Source organism: Trichosurus vulpecula, chromosome 7, assembly GCF_011100635.1.
Source record: "Trichosurus vulpecula isolate mTriVul1 chromosome 7, mTriVul1.pri, whole genome shotgun sequence".
NCBI lineage: Eukaryota > Metazoa > Chordata > Mammalia > Diprotodontia > Phalangeridae > Trichosurus > Trichosurus vulpecula.
Window position 1 is genome coordinate 261,548,596 of NC_050579.1, and position 19,793 is coordinate 261,568,388.

The window sequence follows — 19,793 nt, forward strand, 5'->3', positions numbered from 1 at the left end:
TTTTACCTTCTGGGAAACTGATTCCCAGAAAATTAAAGCGATTTGGCCCCTCCAGTAACAAACTAACTCCTTAGTGGCCAAGTCAGGGGTTCTGGACCCAGATCTTCTGGCTCCAAGTCTAGCATTCTTTCTCCATGTTCCCTCCCCAATCCCTCTGTCTTTTTGGCTCCGAGGTAACTGGCCTCTCCTGGGTATCCCAGAAGGCCATTGTACATGACTGTGCCCTCTCAAGGTTTCTTCCTCCCCAGAATGGGAGAGTTCCAGGTATCCCTTGTCCTCCAACTTCTTTGTTCTCCTGTTCTCCAGTCTGGGATCAGCATAGCAGTGCACTAAAAATCCCCGGCCCAGAGCTCTTTCCCAATCTTCTCTCAGCTGGCCTGGTCGGTGGCACCCAGACTACCCAATTCTTGGAACTCCCCTTTACATCCTCACTCCCTCACTGACCTGTCCCTGAGCTAGCCACAGCCACAGCCCCAGTTCTATTTCTGTAAGCAGCCTGACCTGCCACAACTGCCCCTGGACCCTGAGAAGGCAAAGCTCCTAGTGGCCACCCGCACCTGGTAGTGACCCATCACTTCTAGAGAAAATGGCTGCTTCGAGAAGAGTAACAGGAAAGTTGCTCTGAGCCCTGCCCACTGCTGTCCAGTGAGTCTCCTCAGGCAGACTCAAGCCTTTTAGTAGGGGAACTGGAAATTAAGGGGCTACCCATCAATTTGGGAATGGCTAAATGATACTGCTGGGATGCTGCTGTGCTGTAAGAAATGGTGAGAAGGCTGGTTTTAGAAAAACATGGAAAGACTTGCATGAAAGAATGAAGAGCGAAATGAGCAGAACCAAGAGAACACTGGACACACTAACAGCAATATTGTTGAGAGAATAGCTGAACAACTAAGTTATTCTGAGTGTTATAAGTACTCAAATCAACTACAAAGGATTGTGAAGTAAGATGCTATTTACCTCCAGTAAAAGAACTGGTAAATAAAAGTGTGTGTGTGTGTGTGTGTGTGTGTGTGTGTGCGCGCGCGTGTGCGTGTGCGTGTGTGTGAAAGAGTGGCCTTTTCTAGGTCGAGGTGGAGAGGTAGAAAAATTAAAAAATAAACATAAAACCAGGGCTAACTTCCTGACTCCCATGCCGCTTTAGTCTGACTAAGTGATTCCTTTCAGCTTTAGTTTTCTTTAAAATGAAGATTTTCATGGTAGGTCATGATTTCTAATCCCCTTTCTAGCTCAGATTGATGTGTTCTGGGACATAACCCGCCTTATTCTGGAGTTTGAAGGTTTGCCTAGTGCTTTCTTCACCACCTTCCTGTAAGGTGTAGCATCCCCACTTTACAGAAGAGGCGACTGAGCCAGAGCCTGAATGACTTGTCTACAATCACACAGCCAATAAGTGGCTGTTAGGATTCATACTCCTGACTCAAGCCTAGTGTTCATTTCAGTGCAGGAAAGGCTTTATTCATCTTTCCCTCTCCTCCAGCCTGAAGGCTTTGAGAACAGGGCTCTGAAATGCGACAGGGAAGCTCAGAGAGGGCTAGGACCTAAGTGAAGGTGCTGAAGGAATGCTGGTGAGCGGGAGGGGGCAGCAGGGCTCAGATGGTGACGCTGTTCTCCACTCGGCTTGGCTGCAGGTATTCATAAGGCAGTTCCAGCTTAGCATTCCTCTCTGTGATCTCCTTGTCTAGGATGGCCAAATCTTCCCTAAAACGCTTCAGCACAGCCCGGGGCTCAGATCCGGAGAAGTACTCTTCTTTGTGCTGTCCCAGGGGAACCTGAGCCAGAAAGAAAAAATAAGGCTTATCAGCCCAAAGAGCAGCAAAGAGGTCCTCAAGTGTCCCTAATGGACCATAGACTAGAACTGGAAGGAGCCTTAAGGCTTTTTCTTGTCCAGTCTGCTTAGTTTCTCAGAGAGTCCAAGATCATAAAGGTGTCAAAGTTGATATTCAAGCCCAGATCATCTCCAAATCCAGTGTTTTTTCATACTACAACTTCACCCTAGACTGAGGCCCAGAGACTGCCCCCCAGCTTTAACCCCATCCCCTCACCATGTGTGGTTGAGTTCGACCGAGTTGCCATGTTAAAGACATCTGGAGGGATGCCTGGTGGACATTGGGCAGAGTGGCCATCACCATTTCCAGCGTCACATCCTTTCCACTGGGCGGGGGCATACGCATAGTGCATGGGGCATTAGGAACCCAGGCATACCAATCCAGCTGGAAGGAAGAAACACAGCGTAGAGTCTAGAGTCCCTCAGAGAACCAGGCAGATAGTGTCTTAGTTTCCTGTCCAACCCCACTCTACTTTCCACCTCAATCCAAAAGCAATCTAGGCTTCATAGTATAGTATGTGTACCTGTCCCTGGTGGACAGACGAGTGCTGGCCGGTACAAGTGAAGATACACATGGCCACAAAGAAGCAGAGATCCTCCCTGAAACGGAAGGAGGTGGGGAAACCTAGAAGGAATGAGAAGAGGAGAGTGGGTGGGGTTGTGGCAGGCACACAGAGACAGCAACCTGTTGAAGTCTTGGGAATATTTGCGGGTTCTTTAGGGTTGGAAATCATTGATGGGTAGGGGTGCGCTTTAGGGAAACATCTGGAAGTGTTTGGGTGGGTCCTCCTCGGGGGAGGGTACAGACCCAGTCTTTTGGTGACTATTATTCATTCAATAAACATTAAGCTTCTCTTCTGTGTATTTAATGCACTTAATGCTTGAGGTGCTAGGGGCTAGATACTACAGTATTTTACATTTTGCAATTTCATCTGTGTGAAAAGACCCTTCACCACTGTAGCTATAGCTCCTTAGTAGATAGTTTTCAAGAGTTGTTCATTCTCAGTAGCCAAACTAGCCAGTTAGGCTGGTCCTCCTATGACAGAGTTTTCTATGCTAGCAGAGTTTTATAGAACCAGGGCTGAAAATGATGAGCTATCTGAGGAATGATTAGAGGAGCTGACAGATACAAAGCAACAAAGTAAGTGTCCCTGCCCTCAAAGGGCTTACAAACAAATAAAGGAAAAAAATTGGCCCTGATCTTGTGATTTCATTGGTATATGGCACACCCAGTGAGGAAAACTTCCTTTACAATGCAGGTCCCCTGTTCTGCTAGTTAAAGTTTTAGAATGTTGTCTGGGACAGTGAGAAGCTAAGAGATTTGCCCAGAGTCATACATCCAGTTGATGTTTTAGATAAGCCTGGAACCCGAGTCTTCCCGTTTCTGAAGATACTGCAGCTGCCTCCCAGGGGAGAAGATAAAATAGCTAAAAGCACAAATCTTCTGGATCCCCTCGCGTGGCCCTCCCTCCTAGAGCATCTTGACTGGCCACCACTGAAGAAAGACATTGTTAAGCTGGACAGCATTAAGAAGAAAGCAACCAGGATGATGAAAGGCCTTGAGTCCATTTTGTGTGAACGTCAATTGGAAGATCTCTCACGTAGAGGAGGTTTGCTTTTTTGGACCCAGGAAGCAGAAATGAGGATGATGGGGGAACAATTGCCAAGAGGAGGCATGATATCAGAGGAGGCATGATATCAAAGGAGGCGGAGAACCCTTCCTAACAATTAGAGCTGTCCAGAAGTTGAATGAGCAGCATGTTACCACTTGTTGGATAGGGTAGGGTGGGGAATTCCTTTTGGATAAAGGTTGGACTGGATTTCTGCTGAAGTCCCTTCCAACTCTCAAATTCTGTGATTTCTTTGCCCTCATCACCCTCCCTCATACCATTCCTATTTGTGCATATTTCATATCCTTCCTTATAGACTGCAAGCCCCTTATGGGCTCACTGTTTAGATTTTCATCTTTTTCCCTGGACCCAATGTTTAATGTTTGTTGAAGTGACTTGAGAACATATAATCACCTTGCCAACAAAGGTCCTGTATATACTCAAAGCTACAGTTTTTCCATTAGCAATGTATGGTTGTGAGAGGTGGACTAGAAGGAAAGCTGAGCCCCACAGAATCGATGCTTTTGAATTGTGGTGCTGGAGGAGGCTTTTGAGAGGACCCTGGCCAGCAAGGAGATCAAATCAGTCAATACTTAAAGAAATTAATTCAGGCTATTCACTGGAAGGTCAAACACTGAAGCTGAAGTTTAAATATTCTGGCCACATAATGAGAAGACGGGACTCAATGGAAAAGACCCTGATGTCGGGAAACACTGAAGGCCAAAGGAAAAGGGGACAGACAGCAGAGGGGGAGATGGATAGACAGTGTCAGGGAAACTGAACACAAACTTGGACAGAGAGAGAGTGGAGGATAGAGGGGCTGGGTGTGCCACGGGTAAAAACTGAACAACGAAACAACAACAAACATAAATATAATTTAAATTAGAATGTAAATGAGCAAGAGGACTTCAAAATCCTATGCAATCAGATGTTGGAGAGAGCATGTTCCCAGACTAGCGGACACAGCGGTATATCTAGGGATATATCTGGCTGAAGAAATATGAGGTAGATGGTTGGGAATTGATAGGGTGACAAAGAAGGTCCCTGAAGGGCAAAGGCGGAGCAGGTAACTCATAGGGAGGAGGTAGGTCCATGCAAAGTCTCAGGGGAGGGACATGTGTCTTACCCCGGTCCTGGGCTCCATGTAGTCCAACCTCAGTGATCTCTTTGCACCAAGCCTGTATCTCAGGATCATTTTCCACAGCCTCATCTCCTGCATAGTAGAGATGGACTATCCCCTCCACATACCTGCCCACCAAGGGAAAATATAGCCAGGTTAATTGTGGATGTAGGACTGGGGGGGCTCTGATCCCTAACCTCTTTGCACAGATATATTTCAATTCATCCCTCCTTGGCTCCTCAGAGATGCAGATCTTCAAGGAAAAAGGCTCACTACCTTTTGATGATGTCCCAGAGCCGGAGGGCATCATGAGCGTAGTAGGAAGATGGTACCCCAAGCAGCCTTCGATCAGCCAGGTCATTGGGTGGACAGAGCGATCTATAGGTCAGACAGTTCCCTGCTTGCTGGAGTACTGTGACATGTCCTCCACCACCAGTGCTCACTACCTGAACACAGAGTGGGGATGAGCCTGAGGCCATGAGTGATAAATCAGGAGATTACTGACTAAGCTCAGGTTGGCAGGGGGCGTGGGGGGGGGGGGGCCTTTACCATCAGAAAGTCACAGAAAATCCTTTGAAAAGGGTTCAAATTCAAATAAGAAGGAATCTTGAGATCAATAGTAAGGAAAGAAACCTGAAGTGGGTATTGACTAGAACAGAGTCAATGAGATTAGGGGGAACATCCCTCATTCATTGGACACTGGAGTTCAGAAGAACATCAGCCCGCTTTAGAATTTTCTTATTGTGTCCTCAAAGTATAGGCTGAGTTTTCAATATAACTTCAATGTAGATTTCCCTGAACTCACACTTTGGGATTTAATGCAAACACTGCACTTTGCAAGGAAAAAGTGGGTGGGGGGAAGACTTGTTTTCCCCACACACACCTTGTCCTCTGCACTCCATCTTACCTGGTCAAATAATTCCCCATTCCTTCTCATACCTGGTCAAACACTCCCCCATTAGAGACAAGCCCTGTCCGGGCTCTGATGTTGATCTCCATGGTGTAACGAAGATGAGGGATCAGAATCTAATTGTGCAAAAAGGGTGCATGTTAACAGAGAAAAGGAATGGATACTTAGGCCCCAAAGGACAAACAGAGGTGGACACAACTATAGTCTTTCAGAAAAGGGTACTCCCTTTCAGAGGAGTGATTTATGATAAGGACAAAATCTCTCAAAGGGCCAAGGAATCTAGGTTTATTTAGGTGGTCCCTTTTGATTGTTTTCAATAAATCTTTTTTGTTCTTAATTGCCCAGGTTTCCAAGCTCATTTTAAATATGTCTATTTCATTCCATGTATCACTAGAATCAGGTGAGACAAGCCCACCTAATTCTACCTTCTGTTGTTTGCTCATCTCGCCCCACTCCCTACCATCCCTCTTTTCCTTTGTACAGTCCCCACTGGAAATTGTATGATCAAAAAAATTAGAAGATTTTAGAGTTATAAGGGATGGCAGGAGACATCTAGTCCAATCTCCTCAAACATTGGCTTCCTTCTCCGGGCCTCAGTTTCCTCACTTCTCTTTCCTCACTTCTTAAGGCTTCCCAGAGAAGGAAGCCTGTGTTTATTTTCTGTCGTTTCCATGGTTCCTTCTAATTGCACAGAGAGGGTCTGAAAACATTTACTGTTCATTTATTTCTATGAGATGCAGCATTACATTGTGGATGGAGATCCCATCCCAGAGATAGGGACAAGCCCCGCCTCTGATCTGACTTTTCTTTCCAAAGCCTCAACAGTGATCTTACATACACCATGTGCTGTGTGGGCCTTCACTTTGGAACCAACCATCCAGCACTAATGAAATGATAAATGTTGTTCAAAACAAAACAAAACAAAAGTCGCAAGGTTCAGATAAGTATCTCCAGCTTCTCATTTGCATACTGATTCAATGAACCTCCTTATAAACAGAGAATATGCCTGCTAATACCTATAAAATGCTTGCCCTGTCCACCTAAAATTGTGGAACTTGGGCAGTTATCTCCTGAGTGTTGTGTGAAGGTGATACCTTGAAGATGGGATGCAGTGACGGGAGGCATCTCATAGTGGCCACAGAAATCACCTCAGCCATCAGATGTCCTCTCAGCAGATGGTACTGTAGTTGGTGAAGCTGGAAGTCTGCGCTCCTGACCCAGGCTTTGGCAAGGAGCCATGCCATGGGCGGATCAGAGGGCAGGAACACCGGAGGTGTTGGTGAGCTCAAGGAGGGTGGCTGGATCTAGAACAGAAGGAATATCCTGGGTGCCTAGGTCCCTAAAGTGATGGGGGTGGAGGAAAAGAGGGGATGAATGACCATTGTGTGTGTATGCGGCTGTGAGGATGGGCCAGGTGCTTGAGGTCATCATAGGATCTAACTTCATTGGAGCCTTTACCTCTACTCAGCAGTCATTTTATTTAGCTTTTGTGGATTGGCTAAGGCATTTCCCATTCCCTCTTTGATTTACTCCTCCAATTTAGGGTGAAAATCAAAGCCAGTCCATTGTGTAGTTCCTCATTTATCTGAAAATCTCTTTGTATTTTTGCCAATCCACTCTTCCTTCCCTCCTTTCCCAGAGGATGAAGAATTCCTCCTCCAGATCTAACTAAACCCTTCCCTTGTGCCCTTGATCCCACCTCTCTCTGCTTCTTTAAAGGCATTGGTGGTGCTCAAAGACAGGATGATTTAGCCAGCAGAGAACTGGCCTCAAAGCCAGGAAGGCTAAGTTCGGTTGAGTTCTGCCTCTACTGACCCTGGGCAAGTCATTTAACTTCCTTAGTCTCTCTAACCTTCTAACTAAGTTTCAGAGAAGGTCCTCACTTATATTGGTAGGAGTTTCTTTGCCTGGGATATCCCTATATTATATCCCTATATCCACAGTGGAAATGGAAAGAGAGCTGAGTTCAGATCCTGCCTCTGCCACTCAGTTTCCTCATCTCCAAAATGAAGGGGTTGGACGAGGTGATCCTATCCATCTGAGGTTGAAAATACCTTCCCTGTGCAAATCAAGGTTAGTGTGGGAGAGTCGCTCGCTGTCTCAGTAAAGGGATAGCTGGGCCTTCTTACCTGGATGGCCATGGGCAGCAGGTTCCCGTCTGGCTCCAGCTTCAGCATGACCAGGGGGGCTGCCAAGTACTGCTGGCAGCAGAGGATGACATTGCCCTGAACCCCGTCCAGGAGAGAGAAATCTGCTTCAAACAGTGAGCCTGCCTGTTGGTGGTAGAGAAGGGAGGAGGGCAAGGTGGAGGTTACGAGGGAGCCTTCTCCAATCAACTCTCCCTCCTCAAAACCCAGCCTCTCCTCTCAAATACAACCTCATTTCCACTTCCAATTTCCAAGCCCTATTCTGCTCTCTGAGCAGGGACCTTGTCTCCCCCATTAAACAGTGGGCTTGTCTTCTTCTTCTTGGTCCCCTCAGGGCCAGTTACAAGGGCTTTATGGCCGCTGTGGCCACCACATGCAGACTTTCGAAGAATTATCGGCTCCATGGTTTTTCTGCCCTCATTTCCAGAGACTCTTGATGTATCTCTGTTTCTGGTTCCTCTGCTCTGTTCTTCAGAATTAAAGGATCTCGGCATCAGAAGGGACCCAAAAGGCTGTTGGCAGCTTAGACCTGACTCTTTACAATCCCCCCAAAAGTGGTCATTTATAGCCTTCATCTGAAGATTTTAAGTGAGGGAAAACCTCTCTCTTTCCACGGTAGCCCATCCCACATTGGGATTTCTCTGTTTGGCAGGATTTTTTCTCCCTTACATTGGGCTTAAATCTGACTCTCTACCACTTCATCCACTGCTTATTGTTTTGCCCTTCAGTGACAAACAGAACAAATCTAACACCTCTTCCAAACTTCCATATTCAAATATCTGAAGACACCAAACATGTCTCTCTCTTCCCCCTTCTCCGCCCTCTCCTTGGGCCAAATATCCCTAGTTTGGGGTCCAGTCATTAAATGGCATGATCTTAAGACCCTTCATCAAGCTGGCTGCCTAACTCTGTATCCTTTCCAGATTAGCAATTTCTTCCCTAAAACATGGCACTCAAAATTCAACAGAATAGTTCAGATAGATAGCCTGACCAGAAGAGAGTACAGGAAGCCCTTGTCTTATATGTTTGGGGCCAGGAGGTGGGGGGAGGAACCTTCACCTTTTGACTGAGTCCAAATTTCACAGAACAAACCCTAAGACACTTGCTTAATACAGCCTAAGAGTGAATTAGCTTTCTTTGGTTGCTGTCATGACAGAATCATGTTAGTTATCCCTTCTAGCTTTGGTCACCAATCACTGAGCATGCACTGCAGACCTACTATGTGCCAGGCACTTTGCTAGGCATTAGAGATACAAAAACAATACTGAAGTAATTCCTATGTTCAAGGAACTTATACTCTACTGAAACAACATATCAAATTTAAAGGCACATTTTTATATATGTCACACACACATACACACATGAAGGTATCTGGGGACAGGGCAGTACTAACAGTTGCAGGGCTCAGAAAAGGCTCATGTTTGAGCTTGAAGCCTTGAAGGAAAGTGGGGATTGTAAGAGGCAGAAGTAAAGAGGGTGTGCCTCCTACGCACGAGGAATGAACACCTGCAAAGTCATGAAGACAGGAAATGGAGTATCCTATGCAGATTAGAGAAGCATATCATCAGTGCCTTCAACTGAGTCACTGGTGAAACTGTTGGTCACAGGGTCAAAGAGGGATCTTTGGGGACACACTCCACTAGAGACTTCACTCCGAGTTAACACTGACCCAATTAATAATTATTTTTTGGGTGAAGCCATTCAAGCATTTCCAAACCCACTTACCTTACCTGTACTATTTTCTAGTCCCCCTCTCTTTTTATCTTGTCTATAAGGATAATATGAAAGACTCCTTCCATTGTCGCCTTCAACTCATCTGCTTCACTTTGTTCAAAGGTTTTACTAACTAGGATCCTAGAAGCCCAGTCCAGGCTTTTCCTTTTTATTTCACAGCAGCAGAAGAGAAAGTAAACGATAGTAAAGGTATGATAAAAGAAGGTCAGTACTTGGAGATGTCTTTCCAGCTCTGCTTGAAGCTCTTCTGAGCCAAGAGGCAACTTTAGTCGAGATGGGAGTCTGGTAGATCGTCTCAGGATCATGGGGTTAGCACCATTCAGGAACTGGTACCCAAAGAATGCATCGTCCTTCCAGGAATCCCGAACCTTCTCTGGGGAGTTAAGTTGAAGAGAGGACTTAGGGCCTCTCACAGCCCAGCTCTTCCCCTCAGCCCCTAGCTTTCCTTTTTTGGGGGGTGGAGGGCATGGGTTTGTAATCAAAAGATCCTAGCTACGCCACTCACTGGTGTTGTGACCTTGAACAAGTAAGTCACTTCCCCTCTTTGGGCCCCTCTTCCCTTCTCTATAAAAAGAGGTAGTCCTATTAAATTAGCTCTAAGGTCCCCCTCAGCTTTAAATTCCTATGTGATTTGTGTAGCTCAGTGTAAGAGCCGATGCGCTGGGCGCTGGGCCTTGTGGCAGATGTATGTTTAAATCTGAGCCCTTGGAGATTAAGTATTAATAATGTCAATTCTTTGGGTAAGAGTGCTTTCAGGGAGGCATAATAAAAGTAACACTGGATTTAGAACTGAGTCCTGACTCTGTCACCGCCACTTTTTGACTGTGAGCAAGTCATACCACGTCTCTGGGCCATCACTTATAGATGATAAGTTACCATCCATAAAACAGGAATGATAAAACCTGGCCTGCCCACTTCACAAAGTTGTTTGAAGGATCAATTGAAATGATTCACGCAAAAATGCTTGGTAAGTGAAGATGGTAATGATGATGATGGTGTGATGAAATTCATGAGGAGGAAGTGGTAGGTGTCACTGACCTGCAAGCCTACTCTGACCAGCCCAGAAGATTCGGTTGAAATCTTCCAGGCTCTTCCAGGAACTCAGGATGTTTAAAGTATCCTTGATGGCAAGGTCTTTAAGCCTGGAGTGGGGGGAGGGGGAGGAGAGAAGGGGGAGAAGAGGGTGAGGGAAGGGGCCAAGGAAAGGCTCCTCTTCTTGAGAATAAGAGTATCCAGAACCCAGCTTCCAACCAGGTTTACATCACCACCCTGGACACCTATGGGTTCAGCCTCACTCACCCCTTGGCCAGGGAGTACTCAAAGTCGATTCTCTTGTCCTCATGAAATCTCTCATCCAAGGGAAGATCAGACAGAGTAGCCCCGGAGACTGTCCGGATTACACTGTCCTTCCAGGAGTGCCAGCTGTGGTGGTTGAAGTGGGGATATGGATTTAAGGGATAAGGATTGGAAGGGGGCTAATTGGGTGGTTAGGATCTAATGGGTTAGAATTGAGGTTTGTTTCAGAATGGCAGTGATTGATTAGTCAGGAATGAGAGGTCAGAGTAGGGAAGGATCTGAGCTCATTGCCTAAGCAGACTGGATCTGGTGATATAATGGCTAAAAGGGTTGGGGGCAGTGATGGGAGTGGGGGGTGGGGGGTAATTTGGGAAGGGAGCTCAGGATTGAAAAGAGGGAAAAGGTCTTTGAGGGGAGGGTGAAGTCTCAAGGACCACAGCTGAAGAGGCTGCCCTTTCTCACCTGTACTGTTTCCTTCTCTTCTTTAGCTCTTCCTCTCTGTAGGTCTTGAAGAATCCCTGGGGGTCATCTCTGACTGTCCGGGCTTGGGGGACAAAGGAAAGTCTTCACTTAACATCCCTTGCTTGCCCCCAGATGGCAGGCTTCCTCCCTGGTCCTCTGCTGTCTGCCCACATACTGCTCCTAACGTCTCACAACTCCAGATAGCTCCCTTACTGCCCTCAACAGCTTCGTCTCTGCCCAATCCAATTCAGTTCCTCTTAATACGTGCTTATTAGATGGGGAGGCACTGTGCCTGGCACCCGGGGTACAAAGAGGGATTAAGAGACTCTGACCCTGCCTTCGAGAAGTTCTGGGGACATTTTAGGATATAGAGTGTGATAGAAGCAAAGGAAAGATGCAGAGGAAACTCCGTAGGAGTCTAAGGCAGCAAAATACCTATCTCTCATCTTATCGCAAATGGCCTTAATAGGTAAAGACGGGTATGAGCCGGGTCTTGGGAAGGTATTTCCACAGGCAAAAGATAAGAGCAGGTGTTGGGGGCGGCTCTGCCCAAAAGCCTGAGGGCAGGAAAGGCAGGTCTAGATTGGGGAACTTTACAGTGTACATGAAAGAGAGTAAGGAGGAAATGTAAAACGGGGCTGGAGAGGTCGCTGCTCCCTCACCAGTGCCTTCGGGGAGACAGACGATGCCTTCACTCAGCACCCAGCGGTAGCACGGGAACGTGGCCTCCACTCCGTTGTGCCCCGGACCTTGCACAGTGATTCGGTTGCAAAACCAGCTGTCTTCAGTGAGGAGGCGACCTTTGCACACCTTCACGAACAGGAGGGGACCCAGGATCTTCGAGACTTCTACACTGAATTCCTCAACCTGAGGTGGGGAAGGCAAGGAAAGGTCGGATCGAAGAGCGACTGAGTTGAATCCCGTTGAAGGAGTCTCATGCCACTCCCCACCCTCTACTCTTGTCTCACTGTTTCTAGCGAAGTAAAGACGGGAGTGGGTGGCTGCGGCCGGGAGATATAAGAGGGGAAGGGGGAAAATTCAGTTTAATTCAGGAAGCAGGTAGTAAGCTGTGGTAGATTCTGGGGATATAGCGATCAAAAAGAAAGGGGAGGGAGGAGCTGTCTCTCGGTTTTCTCCGAAGAGTTGCCTGGGGAAGAGACTGGACGCCAAGGACTCCCGTGGGATCTTCGAGGGTCAATTAAGAAACGTTAATGTAAAACGAAATAGGACTGCTATGGCCTCGTGAAAGGGGGTACGCCAAACATAAAGCTCAAAGCGCGGCGGGTGTTTTTATGTGTGTGGGTGAATCAAAAGGAGGAAGCTTGTGTCCCAGAAGGTTCCAGCGACAGGGAGAGAACCTAACAGTTCTCCTCCCTCCTTTCTTCCCTGGTGTCTGAATAAGGGCAGTATAGGGATGGGGATGCTACTAGATCTCTCTCCCCTCTCAGGCTTCCTCTTCCCCTCTCCACACCACCCGACTCCTAATTTCAGATGCCTTCATACCACAAGTCTGGGTTCATCCCAGGTGCTCCCTGATCCAGCTAAACTGGTGAAATCCCTGGAAGACTGGAAGGGTGGCAGAGCGCAGCATCCAGACTTAACACCCCCCCTCTCCCGCCCCAGGAAAGAGGTCTTACCCCAGTTAAGCCTCAGATGGGGAAGAGAGGTAGGCAGACATGAAAAGAGGAAGGGAGGGCTAAGATGGAGAGAAAGATGGAAAGGTAGAGATGATGGAAGGTAAGAAGATGTAGATAGATATGGGAAAGCCACGATACTATGAGTAGAAATGAAGACCGGGGGACCGAGACAGGGATGTGAGAATGAGTAAATTATGTAGCAATAGGAGCGGTGAATAGGGGATGCGGGATGCTTGGACACGGCTGCGCAAGAGGAATGGGCTGACCCTCTACCGTCAGAGAAAGACGTCCGGCTGGAGAAAGGGGCGAAAGAGTGATCTGGTGTTTCGACGCTTTGTAGATAGTTTGATTTGGGAGTGAAAAAGGAACCTTTTCTAAGAGGGTAATTATCTGAAAAGCAGAAAACAGGACGAACCAAAGCCACCTAGGAATTCTCCTAAATCCAAGACCCAAGACCCTAGAGACTTTGGGTTCCCAATTCTTGTCCCTCTGGGATTCAGGCATTCCCGGTTCTTGGAATCTCATTTGGAAACCACCTCCTCCCAGACCCCGGCGTCCCCCGAAGGGTCTTTGGATCGCCAGTGCCCGCGTCTCCCCAGATCTCATTGACCTTTCCCCGGGAGGGTCGCAGCCGCAGCTTCAGCTCCTCTTCTGCGTGCTCTCCGACTAGCCACAGTTGAACCTGGTTGTTGGACCCCGCGAAGACGGAGCTTCCAGTTTCCACACCGACACGATAGCGGCCCATAGCGTCCGGAGAGACGAGTCACTGTGGTGAAGGAGGGAGAGTAGCGGCTATTTAATAGGTTGGGACCCGGCTGGGCGGGGCCTGGAAGACCCTGCTGAACAAATGAGGGACTCTCAGCCCCAGAGTTCTCTCTCCAAAAAAGTGTCGGCAGCTCAACCTTAGAGAGCGCGGCTCAGAGTCAAGCACACGTACCCATCTACCCTGTTCCAACCTGGGTCTTTTTTCCCTCGGCTCCCTCAATCACAATCTCTAACCCTTCAATCCTTCACCACCGCGGGGAGAAAGTGAAGAGGAAAACAAAGTGAAGCGAGGGAAGGTTGAAAGATTCTAGAGAGGAAAAGAAGAAAAAAGGGAGAAGGTGAAGAATAAAGAGGAAGGGAAAGAAAATGGGGGAAAGATGGGCAGGGGAAGAGAGATGGATTAGAAAGAGATGAAGAGGAGAGGAAGGAAAAAGACAAGGAGGAGGAGAAGGAAAAAGCAAGGGCGAGAGAAGGAAATGAGAGACTCGAGGGAAGGGAGAGATGGGTAGAGAAATAGGGAGAAACAAAGGGAGACCAAGGGAGAGAGGGAGATGGAGAAGTGAAGGGGGACAGAGGAGAGGGAGAAAGGATTCTACAGGATCATAGCTCTAGAGGGGGAAGAGACCTCAGAGGCCATCCATTACTAAAGTCTGGAGGCCCAGAGATGTTAAGGAAAGGAAGATCAATCAATGAACAAACATTTATTTAGCAGCTACTATGAGCCAAGCACTACCAAAAGAAGAAATGGGGAGGTTGTGGGGGGGAAAGAGGTTGAGAAAAAGGGAGGGAAGAAGTTGGGTAAAGACAGGGGAGAAGGGGCAGCTAGGTGGTGCAGTGAATAGAGCACCAATCCTGGAGTCAGGAGGACTTGGGTTCAAATGTGGCCTCTGACACTAGCTATATGACCTTGGTGAGTCACTTAACCCCAACTGCCTTTCCTTCCCTCCTCCAAAAAGGAAAAAAAAAAGACAGGGGGAAAGTTGCATATCTATTGTGTTATCTATCTTAATCAAAAATCAGTATATATGATCTGACAAGAACATTCCTTTTCCAAGTTTGTTAAAAGTGGAATTTATTTTTCAAAATTGGTCTGTTTGCGGAAATCTGGGACACAGTCATCATTTTTATCCAGTTCTTCATCAAATCTTGGTAATCCTTCATGATATCATTCACATTTGTCCCTTTCTATTGCCCACAACTAGCTCTTGAGTCCACACCCTCTTCTACTCACAAGTTTGCTGAAATAATTGGTTGTCTGCCTTCCAGTCTCTCTCATTTTTCCAATTTCGAGGACAGCAGTCTTTCTGAAACATCATTTTCTCTTTATCAGATGGAAACTACTCTTTAGTTTTAAAGTCCCTTTATAATTTCATGCCACCCTTGTTTCCCAGTCTTCTCCCCCACCACACACACACACACCCCACCACCACCACCAAGACCAACAACAACAACAACCACCCTGTTTCAGTAAGGGAAGTTCTAGGATTGTTGTATCCTGAATGAAGAGCTAAATAATTGATTATCAGAACACAAACTGTCATATTACTCAACCATTAAAACTTCTGGCAATGGAGTAGAAGGAAAGCTGGAAACTGGAAAAAAAATTTTTTTTACAGCAAGTTTTCCTGATAAAGGCTTCATTTCTAGAATATATAGAGAACTGAGTCAAATTTATAAGAATACAAGTCATACCCCAATTGATAAATAGTCAAAGGATAAGAACAGACAGTTTTAAAAAGAAATCAAAGCAGCCTATAGTTACATGAAAATGCACTCTAAATCACTATTTGAGAAGTGCAAATTAAAACAACTCTGAGATAACATTTCACACCTATCAGATTGGCTAATATGACAGAAAAAAAATGACAGATGTTGGAGGGGTGTGGGAAAATTGGGACATTAATGAATTGTTGGTAGAGTTGTGAACTGATCCAACCTTTTGGAGAGCAATTTGGAACTATACCCAAAGGGCTATCAAACTGTGCATACATACCTTTTGACCAAGCAACACTACTATTAGGTCTTGTATCCCAGAGATTTAAAAGAAGAAAAAAGACCATATATGTACAAAATATTTACAGCAGCTCTTTTTGGGGGGGCAAAAAATTTAGGGGATGCCCATCAGTTGGGGAATGGCTGAACAAGTTGTGGTATATGATTGTGATGGAATACTATTGTGTTAAAAAATGACAAGCAGGTTGCTTTCAAAAAACTGGAAAAGACTTACATGAACTGATGCCAAGTGAAGTGAGCAGAACCAGGAGAACAGTATATGCACAGTGTTAAACCTGAAAATTTGGTTGAAGGAAACAACAGAGCTAGGTGATAGAAAAATCCATGTTGTTTATTATTTTCCCTTAAAGCATAGCAGAGCTAGCTTACTTGTACGTACAAGGAGTCAGAGTATAAACTCTGGCTGCCTGAACAAAGCAATGAGAAAACTTATATACGTTATTTTAGCAGAGCTAGCAAGCCTGTATGACCTCATTTTTATGACCCCCATGTATGTTTAACCATGATACGAGAAGAGGATTTTCCTTAATGGAATAGAGTTGTAAAGGATGTTGACAAAAGTCACTTGAAGCTACAGCCCAGCATCTCTGTGTCTCATTACATTCCATAACATAGTATATACCTGTAGAATATTAAGCAAGGTAATCTCTCTTGGGGTTAGGGTAATGTCCTTAATGATCTGGCCTTGTTCACAGAGGTAAGGGTATTGCCTGAGGAAACTTTTAGAGAGAACAAAGAAGCCCAGGTCCTGGATCTTCATCCAGTTACTCATTAAATCAGGCTCTGGGTCTACTTGAAATTAAAAATGATATAAAATAGTATAATATTTTCCACATTTCCTCCTTTTGGTCAAAGGTAAGCTGAAAGCTTCACCTGAAGACCAATTAAGGTATGGAAAAACCTCTATCTTCCCCAGGGGTAAAGTTAAACAAGCAGGGGGAGAAAGTTGCAAGGGGCAATAAGCCAAAGACACCAAAAGTACAGGTAAACAGTCTTGGGAATGCAAGGGACTCAGAAAGGGAGTTGTCCTTCGTACAGGTTCTGGCCCAGAGTCTCTTGGGAAGGTTGCCTGTGTCCGATGCTGTCCCCTTCAGGCTCTTTTGAAACTGGAGGGCAAGGTGTCCTATGGGCTCAGATGTCCACTCAGGAGCACGGGCAATCATCAGAGGTGAAGGATCAAGGAGTCCATATCCACATGTTGGCAGCTATAGAAGTAATCAGATCCGACAGGAGCTCCCAGAACACATATAATTTGATAATTGAGAGGAAAACAGCACAACATAGGTCCCAGCCACGCAGAGCTAAGTTCAAACAAATACAATAAATGGTTCAGTATCCCAGTTACATATTTCCAATATCCATTTAAAGTGGCACTTTTTTCTTGAATCCCAGATGCCTGATTGTAGTTATCTGGTCCCTAGATGGTAAAAGAGAATTCTGCTTCTCTGGTTCAGATCTAGAAATTCTCAAACAATTCTGACTTACTTAATATAACTTAGTACAATCACTTAAATTTGGCTCTCCTTTTTTTTTAACTTCAGAGTATTTCAGTTCATATATCATCTACTGTTTCTAACCTTACCTAAATTTTGTACCTGGTATAAGAGTCCTTTAAAATATAAAGGTCCAACCATAAATTGAATTCATCTTCCTTTTAAAATCATCAGACAGATACCTTAATAAAGGAGATACAATTTCACTGGCAACAATCTTATACAATTTCCTTGTGCAAAAATCCAAATTTAAGATCTTATTACCAAAACATACTTATCAGTTCGAATTTCCAGAATTGATAAATTTTGGAGCCAGCCATATATAATTCTTAGGGGAATTGCCTTTTTCAAAATTTGCTATCCCTTCCTTCTCTTAGACATTGATCACATTACATCTTTGCCTTATTACTTTGTCTAATCATTTCCTCCTTTTGGAGGATGTTATCTCTATATCCTTCTGATCTTTATTTGGTCATGAACATAGGTTAAAATTGTAAGCTATTCATTCCTGTATCCTATTATAATAACTCAGAGATATTCCAATATCCATCTCTTACCTAGTAGATTTAGCATTGTGCTTACAAAACTTCCTGATAATATAAATTTGCTATGAAAGGAAAGAGGGACAGTTTCATGTATCTCAACAGAAGGAAAGAACTTCCTTAGCTCTGTTTGATTCCAGGCACGAGTCATATCTGTCAGCCAATCATATAGCCATTAGATGCTGAAAGCAGGGCTTAGGAGTAACCAGGTGGGGATTTTCCTTTTCAGAAAGGAAATAGCAGAATTGAGAAATAGAGTCAGGAAGATCCTACCTAGGTTGTGTCCAAGGTCATCTTCAAGACTTTTTTCCCAGGCGTAGACATCCACCTTTAAGAATTCTCAGTCTGTAATGCCTGTCATACCATTACTGGCTTCACGTGACCTATACCTGTAATCAGAGCTTAAAACAATATTAAATTGTAGTCCCATAAAATCTTAAATAGCAAATAAATATCCTTTAGATAGGACTGTCCCAAATTTCATTGAGCTAATAATTATCAAATCAAATCAAGCTGCATAACTTTTCTGTCTTCTAAAATACTTTCTCACATTCTCAGTTTAAATAATTTGAAACTAGTATTCTCTCCGGACAGGAGAGGCTTAGCAAACTCCAATTTGTCCCCAAACTTTCTTATCTGCCTTTTGTATTTCCAATCAAACCTTTGTTTACCTTTCCAAATCTTTCAAACCCACTATTCAGCCTTCATTTCAGCCATAAGACAAAACAACTCATAAGTTAGTACTTTCATTGTCATAACTGTGTATACTGGAATCCCATTCCAGCTTCTTAAACACACAAAGACACAAAAAAAAGGGGATTTGTTTTTCGTGATAACTCATTCTAAAAGAAAGGAACACTTATTAGAGAGATCTGCCATCTCATCTCCCCCTGAGGGTGGGTTCTTTTCCATCAGAAGGCAAGCTTCACTAATAAGAACTGTATCCTTAAGACCCACATCCTCCTCAAAACCCAATCTTATCCTAAAAATGCATCACTTTTGCTGACTTTAAAAAGCCAGGTTTTTTTAGGCTTCTGACCCCTACTGTTCTTTCTTTCACTAAAAACGCAAATCCCAGTAATTGTTGCCCCTCCCCTTTCCTTCCCTTCTGACAGGTGGGCTAAGGTGAATCTTCTTATCTAAACTAAGGGCGGGGAGGAGTAAGGAATTCAGACTGTTGTTTCCAACCTCCTTACTCAAAAAAGAACCTTGAATAAGACATTGAATGGGTGCTTCTATAGATAAGCATTAATTCTAATAATTCTAATAAGGTTCTCACCCAGAAACTCAGAGAACTCACAATAGGTTTGAACTGCACCAATTGGCTTACAGGTGGAAATTCAGCAGGCCTTCTAAAATTATACAAAAAGATTTTACAGAACATTTTCCAAAAGTATTTTCCTTAAAGCAAATTAATCCTTAAATACTGGAATTCATTAACTAAGTTGGTGCCAAATGTCCTCATTCTCAAATATTGCCCAGAATTCCTAGATATTACAAGTTCCTTAGTCAAAAAGTGTTATAATGTGGAGGACACTTAGTTTTTTATAATTACATACCCAATTAACTAGCCTTATCACAATAATAAGGTTTACCAGGACTTTAAAAAAGCTTTTTCCATAAGAATTCCTCTACACAGAAAACCACACAAGATTGATAAGAATTCATGACTAGATGGTTTCAAAAGTTCTTGTTTCAGTTAATAACCTCAATTTCTTAATTAACTACAATTCTTAATCTAACAACATCCAGATTATAAGAGGAATTATTTTAATCACTAGTGGTAACATTTTAATTTCTAAGGCCCAATACTCTTAGCATTGTAAAAGATTACCACATTTTTCAATATTGCTGATACATCTGTTTGTCAAATTACACAATTTAGAAATGTAACAGTGCCCTAAACCTAATTATGCATTTTAAAACTTGGAACAACCCATTTATCAATTTAGGTGAACACATTTCTAAATCTCCTTGCACAGAGAATCTTTCATCTCATTATTTGAAACTATAATTTTAAATCACCAGATATATTCTCATAATAGAAAACTTTTTCACACAGAAAGTCTGTTCTCATGGTTAAATATCAGTATTATTAATTATTTACTTGTTATAACCAAATACAGTTCCAAATTTTATCACATCCCTTTGAAAACGCAGTTCACATATATCAAAATCAGCTTAAAATTGCTCTAATATCATTTCTTACCACACAATGGTCTTCTCAAATTCCACAATC

At 44.4% G+C, this 19,793-nt stretch overlaps 1 protein-coding gene across 1 annotated transcript; it reads right to left on the reverse strand.

Annotated features, from left to right (window-relative positions):
* Positions 1 to 1,455: 1,455 nt before the first annotated feature.
* On the reverse strand, positions 1,456 to 13,492 carry LOC118856898 (polyunsaturated fatty acid lipoxygenase ALOX15-like). Its single transcript, XM_036767447.1, has 14 exons — positions 13,352 to 13,492; positions 11,767 to 11,971; positions 11,105 to 11,186; positions 10,646 to 10,768; positions 10,385 to 10,488; positions 9,559 to 9,719; positions 7,595 to 7,738; positions 6,560 to 6,769; positions 5,495 to 5,581; positions 4,832 to 5,001; positions 4,562 to 4,683; positions 2,350 to 2,450; positions 2,043 to 2,210; positions 1,456 to 1,769 (listed from the first exon to the last, which is right to left on the reverse strand). The coding sequence occupies exons 1-14, from the start codon at positions 13,484 to 13,486 to the stop codon at positions 1,590 to 1,592; spliced, it is 1,992 nt and encodes a 663-aa protein (XP_036623342.1). The 5' UTR covers positions 13,487 to 13,492; the 3' UTR covers positions 1,456 to 1,589.
* Between the last annotated feature and the right edge of the window lie 6,301 nt (positions 13,493 to 19,793).

What these genes read in the sequence shown, in the direction of transcription:
- LOC118856898 (XM_036767447.1), bottom strand. Translation starts at nt 13,486, where the DNA reads ATGGGCCGCTATCGTGTCGGTGTGGAAACTGGAAGCTCCGTCTTCGCG. An exon ending in CACTGCATCCCATCTTCAAG is followed by an intron (nt 5,582 to 6,559) that starts GTATCACCTTCA and finishes TTGCACAATTAG; the next exon opens with ATTCTGATCCCTCATCTTCG. An exon ending in ATGGGGGAGTGTTTGACCAG is followed by an intron (nt 5,002 to 5,494) that starts GTATGAGAAGGA and finishes CTCTGTGTTCAG; the next exon opens with GTAGTGAGCACTGGTGGTGG.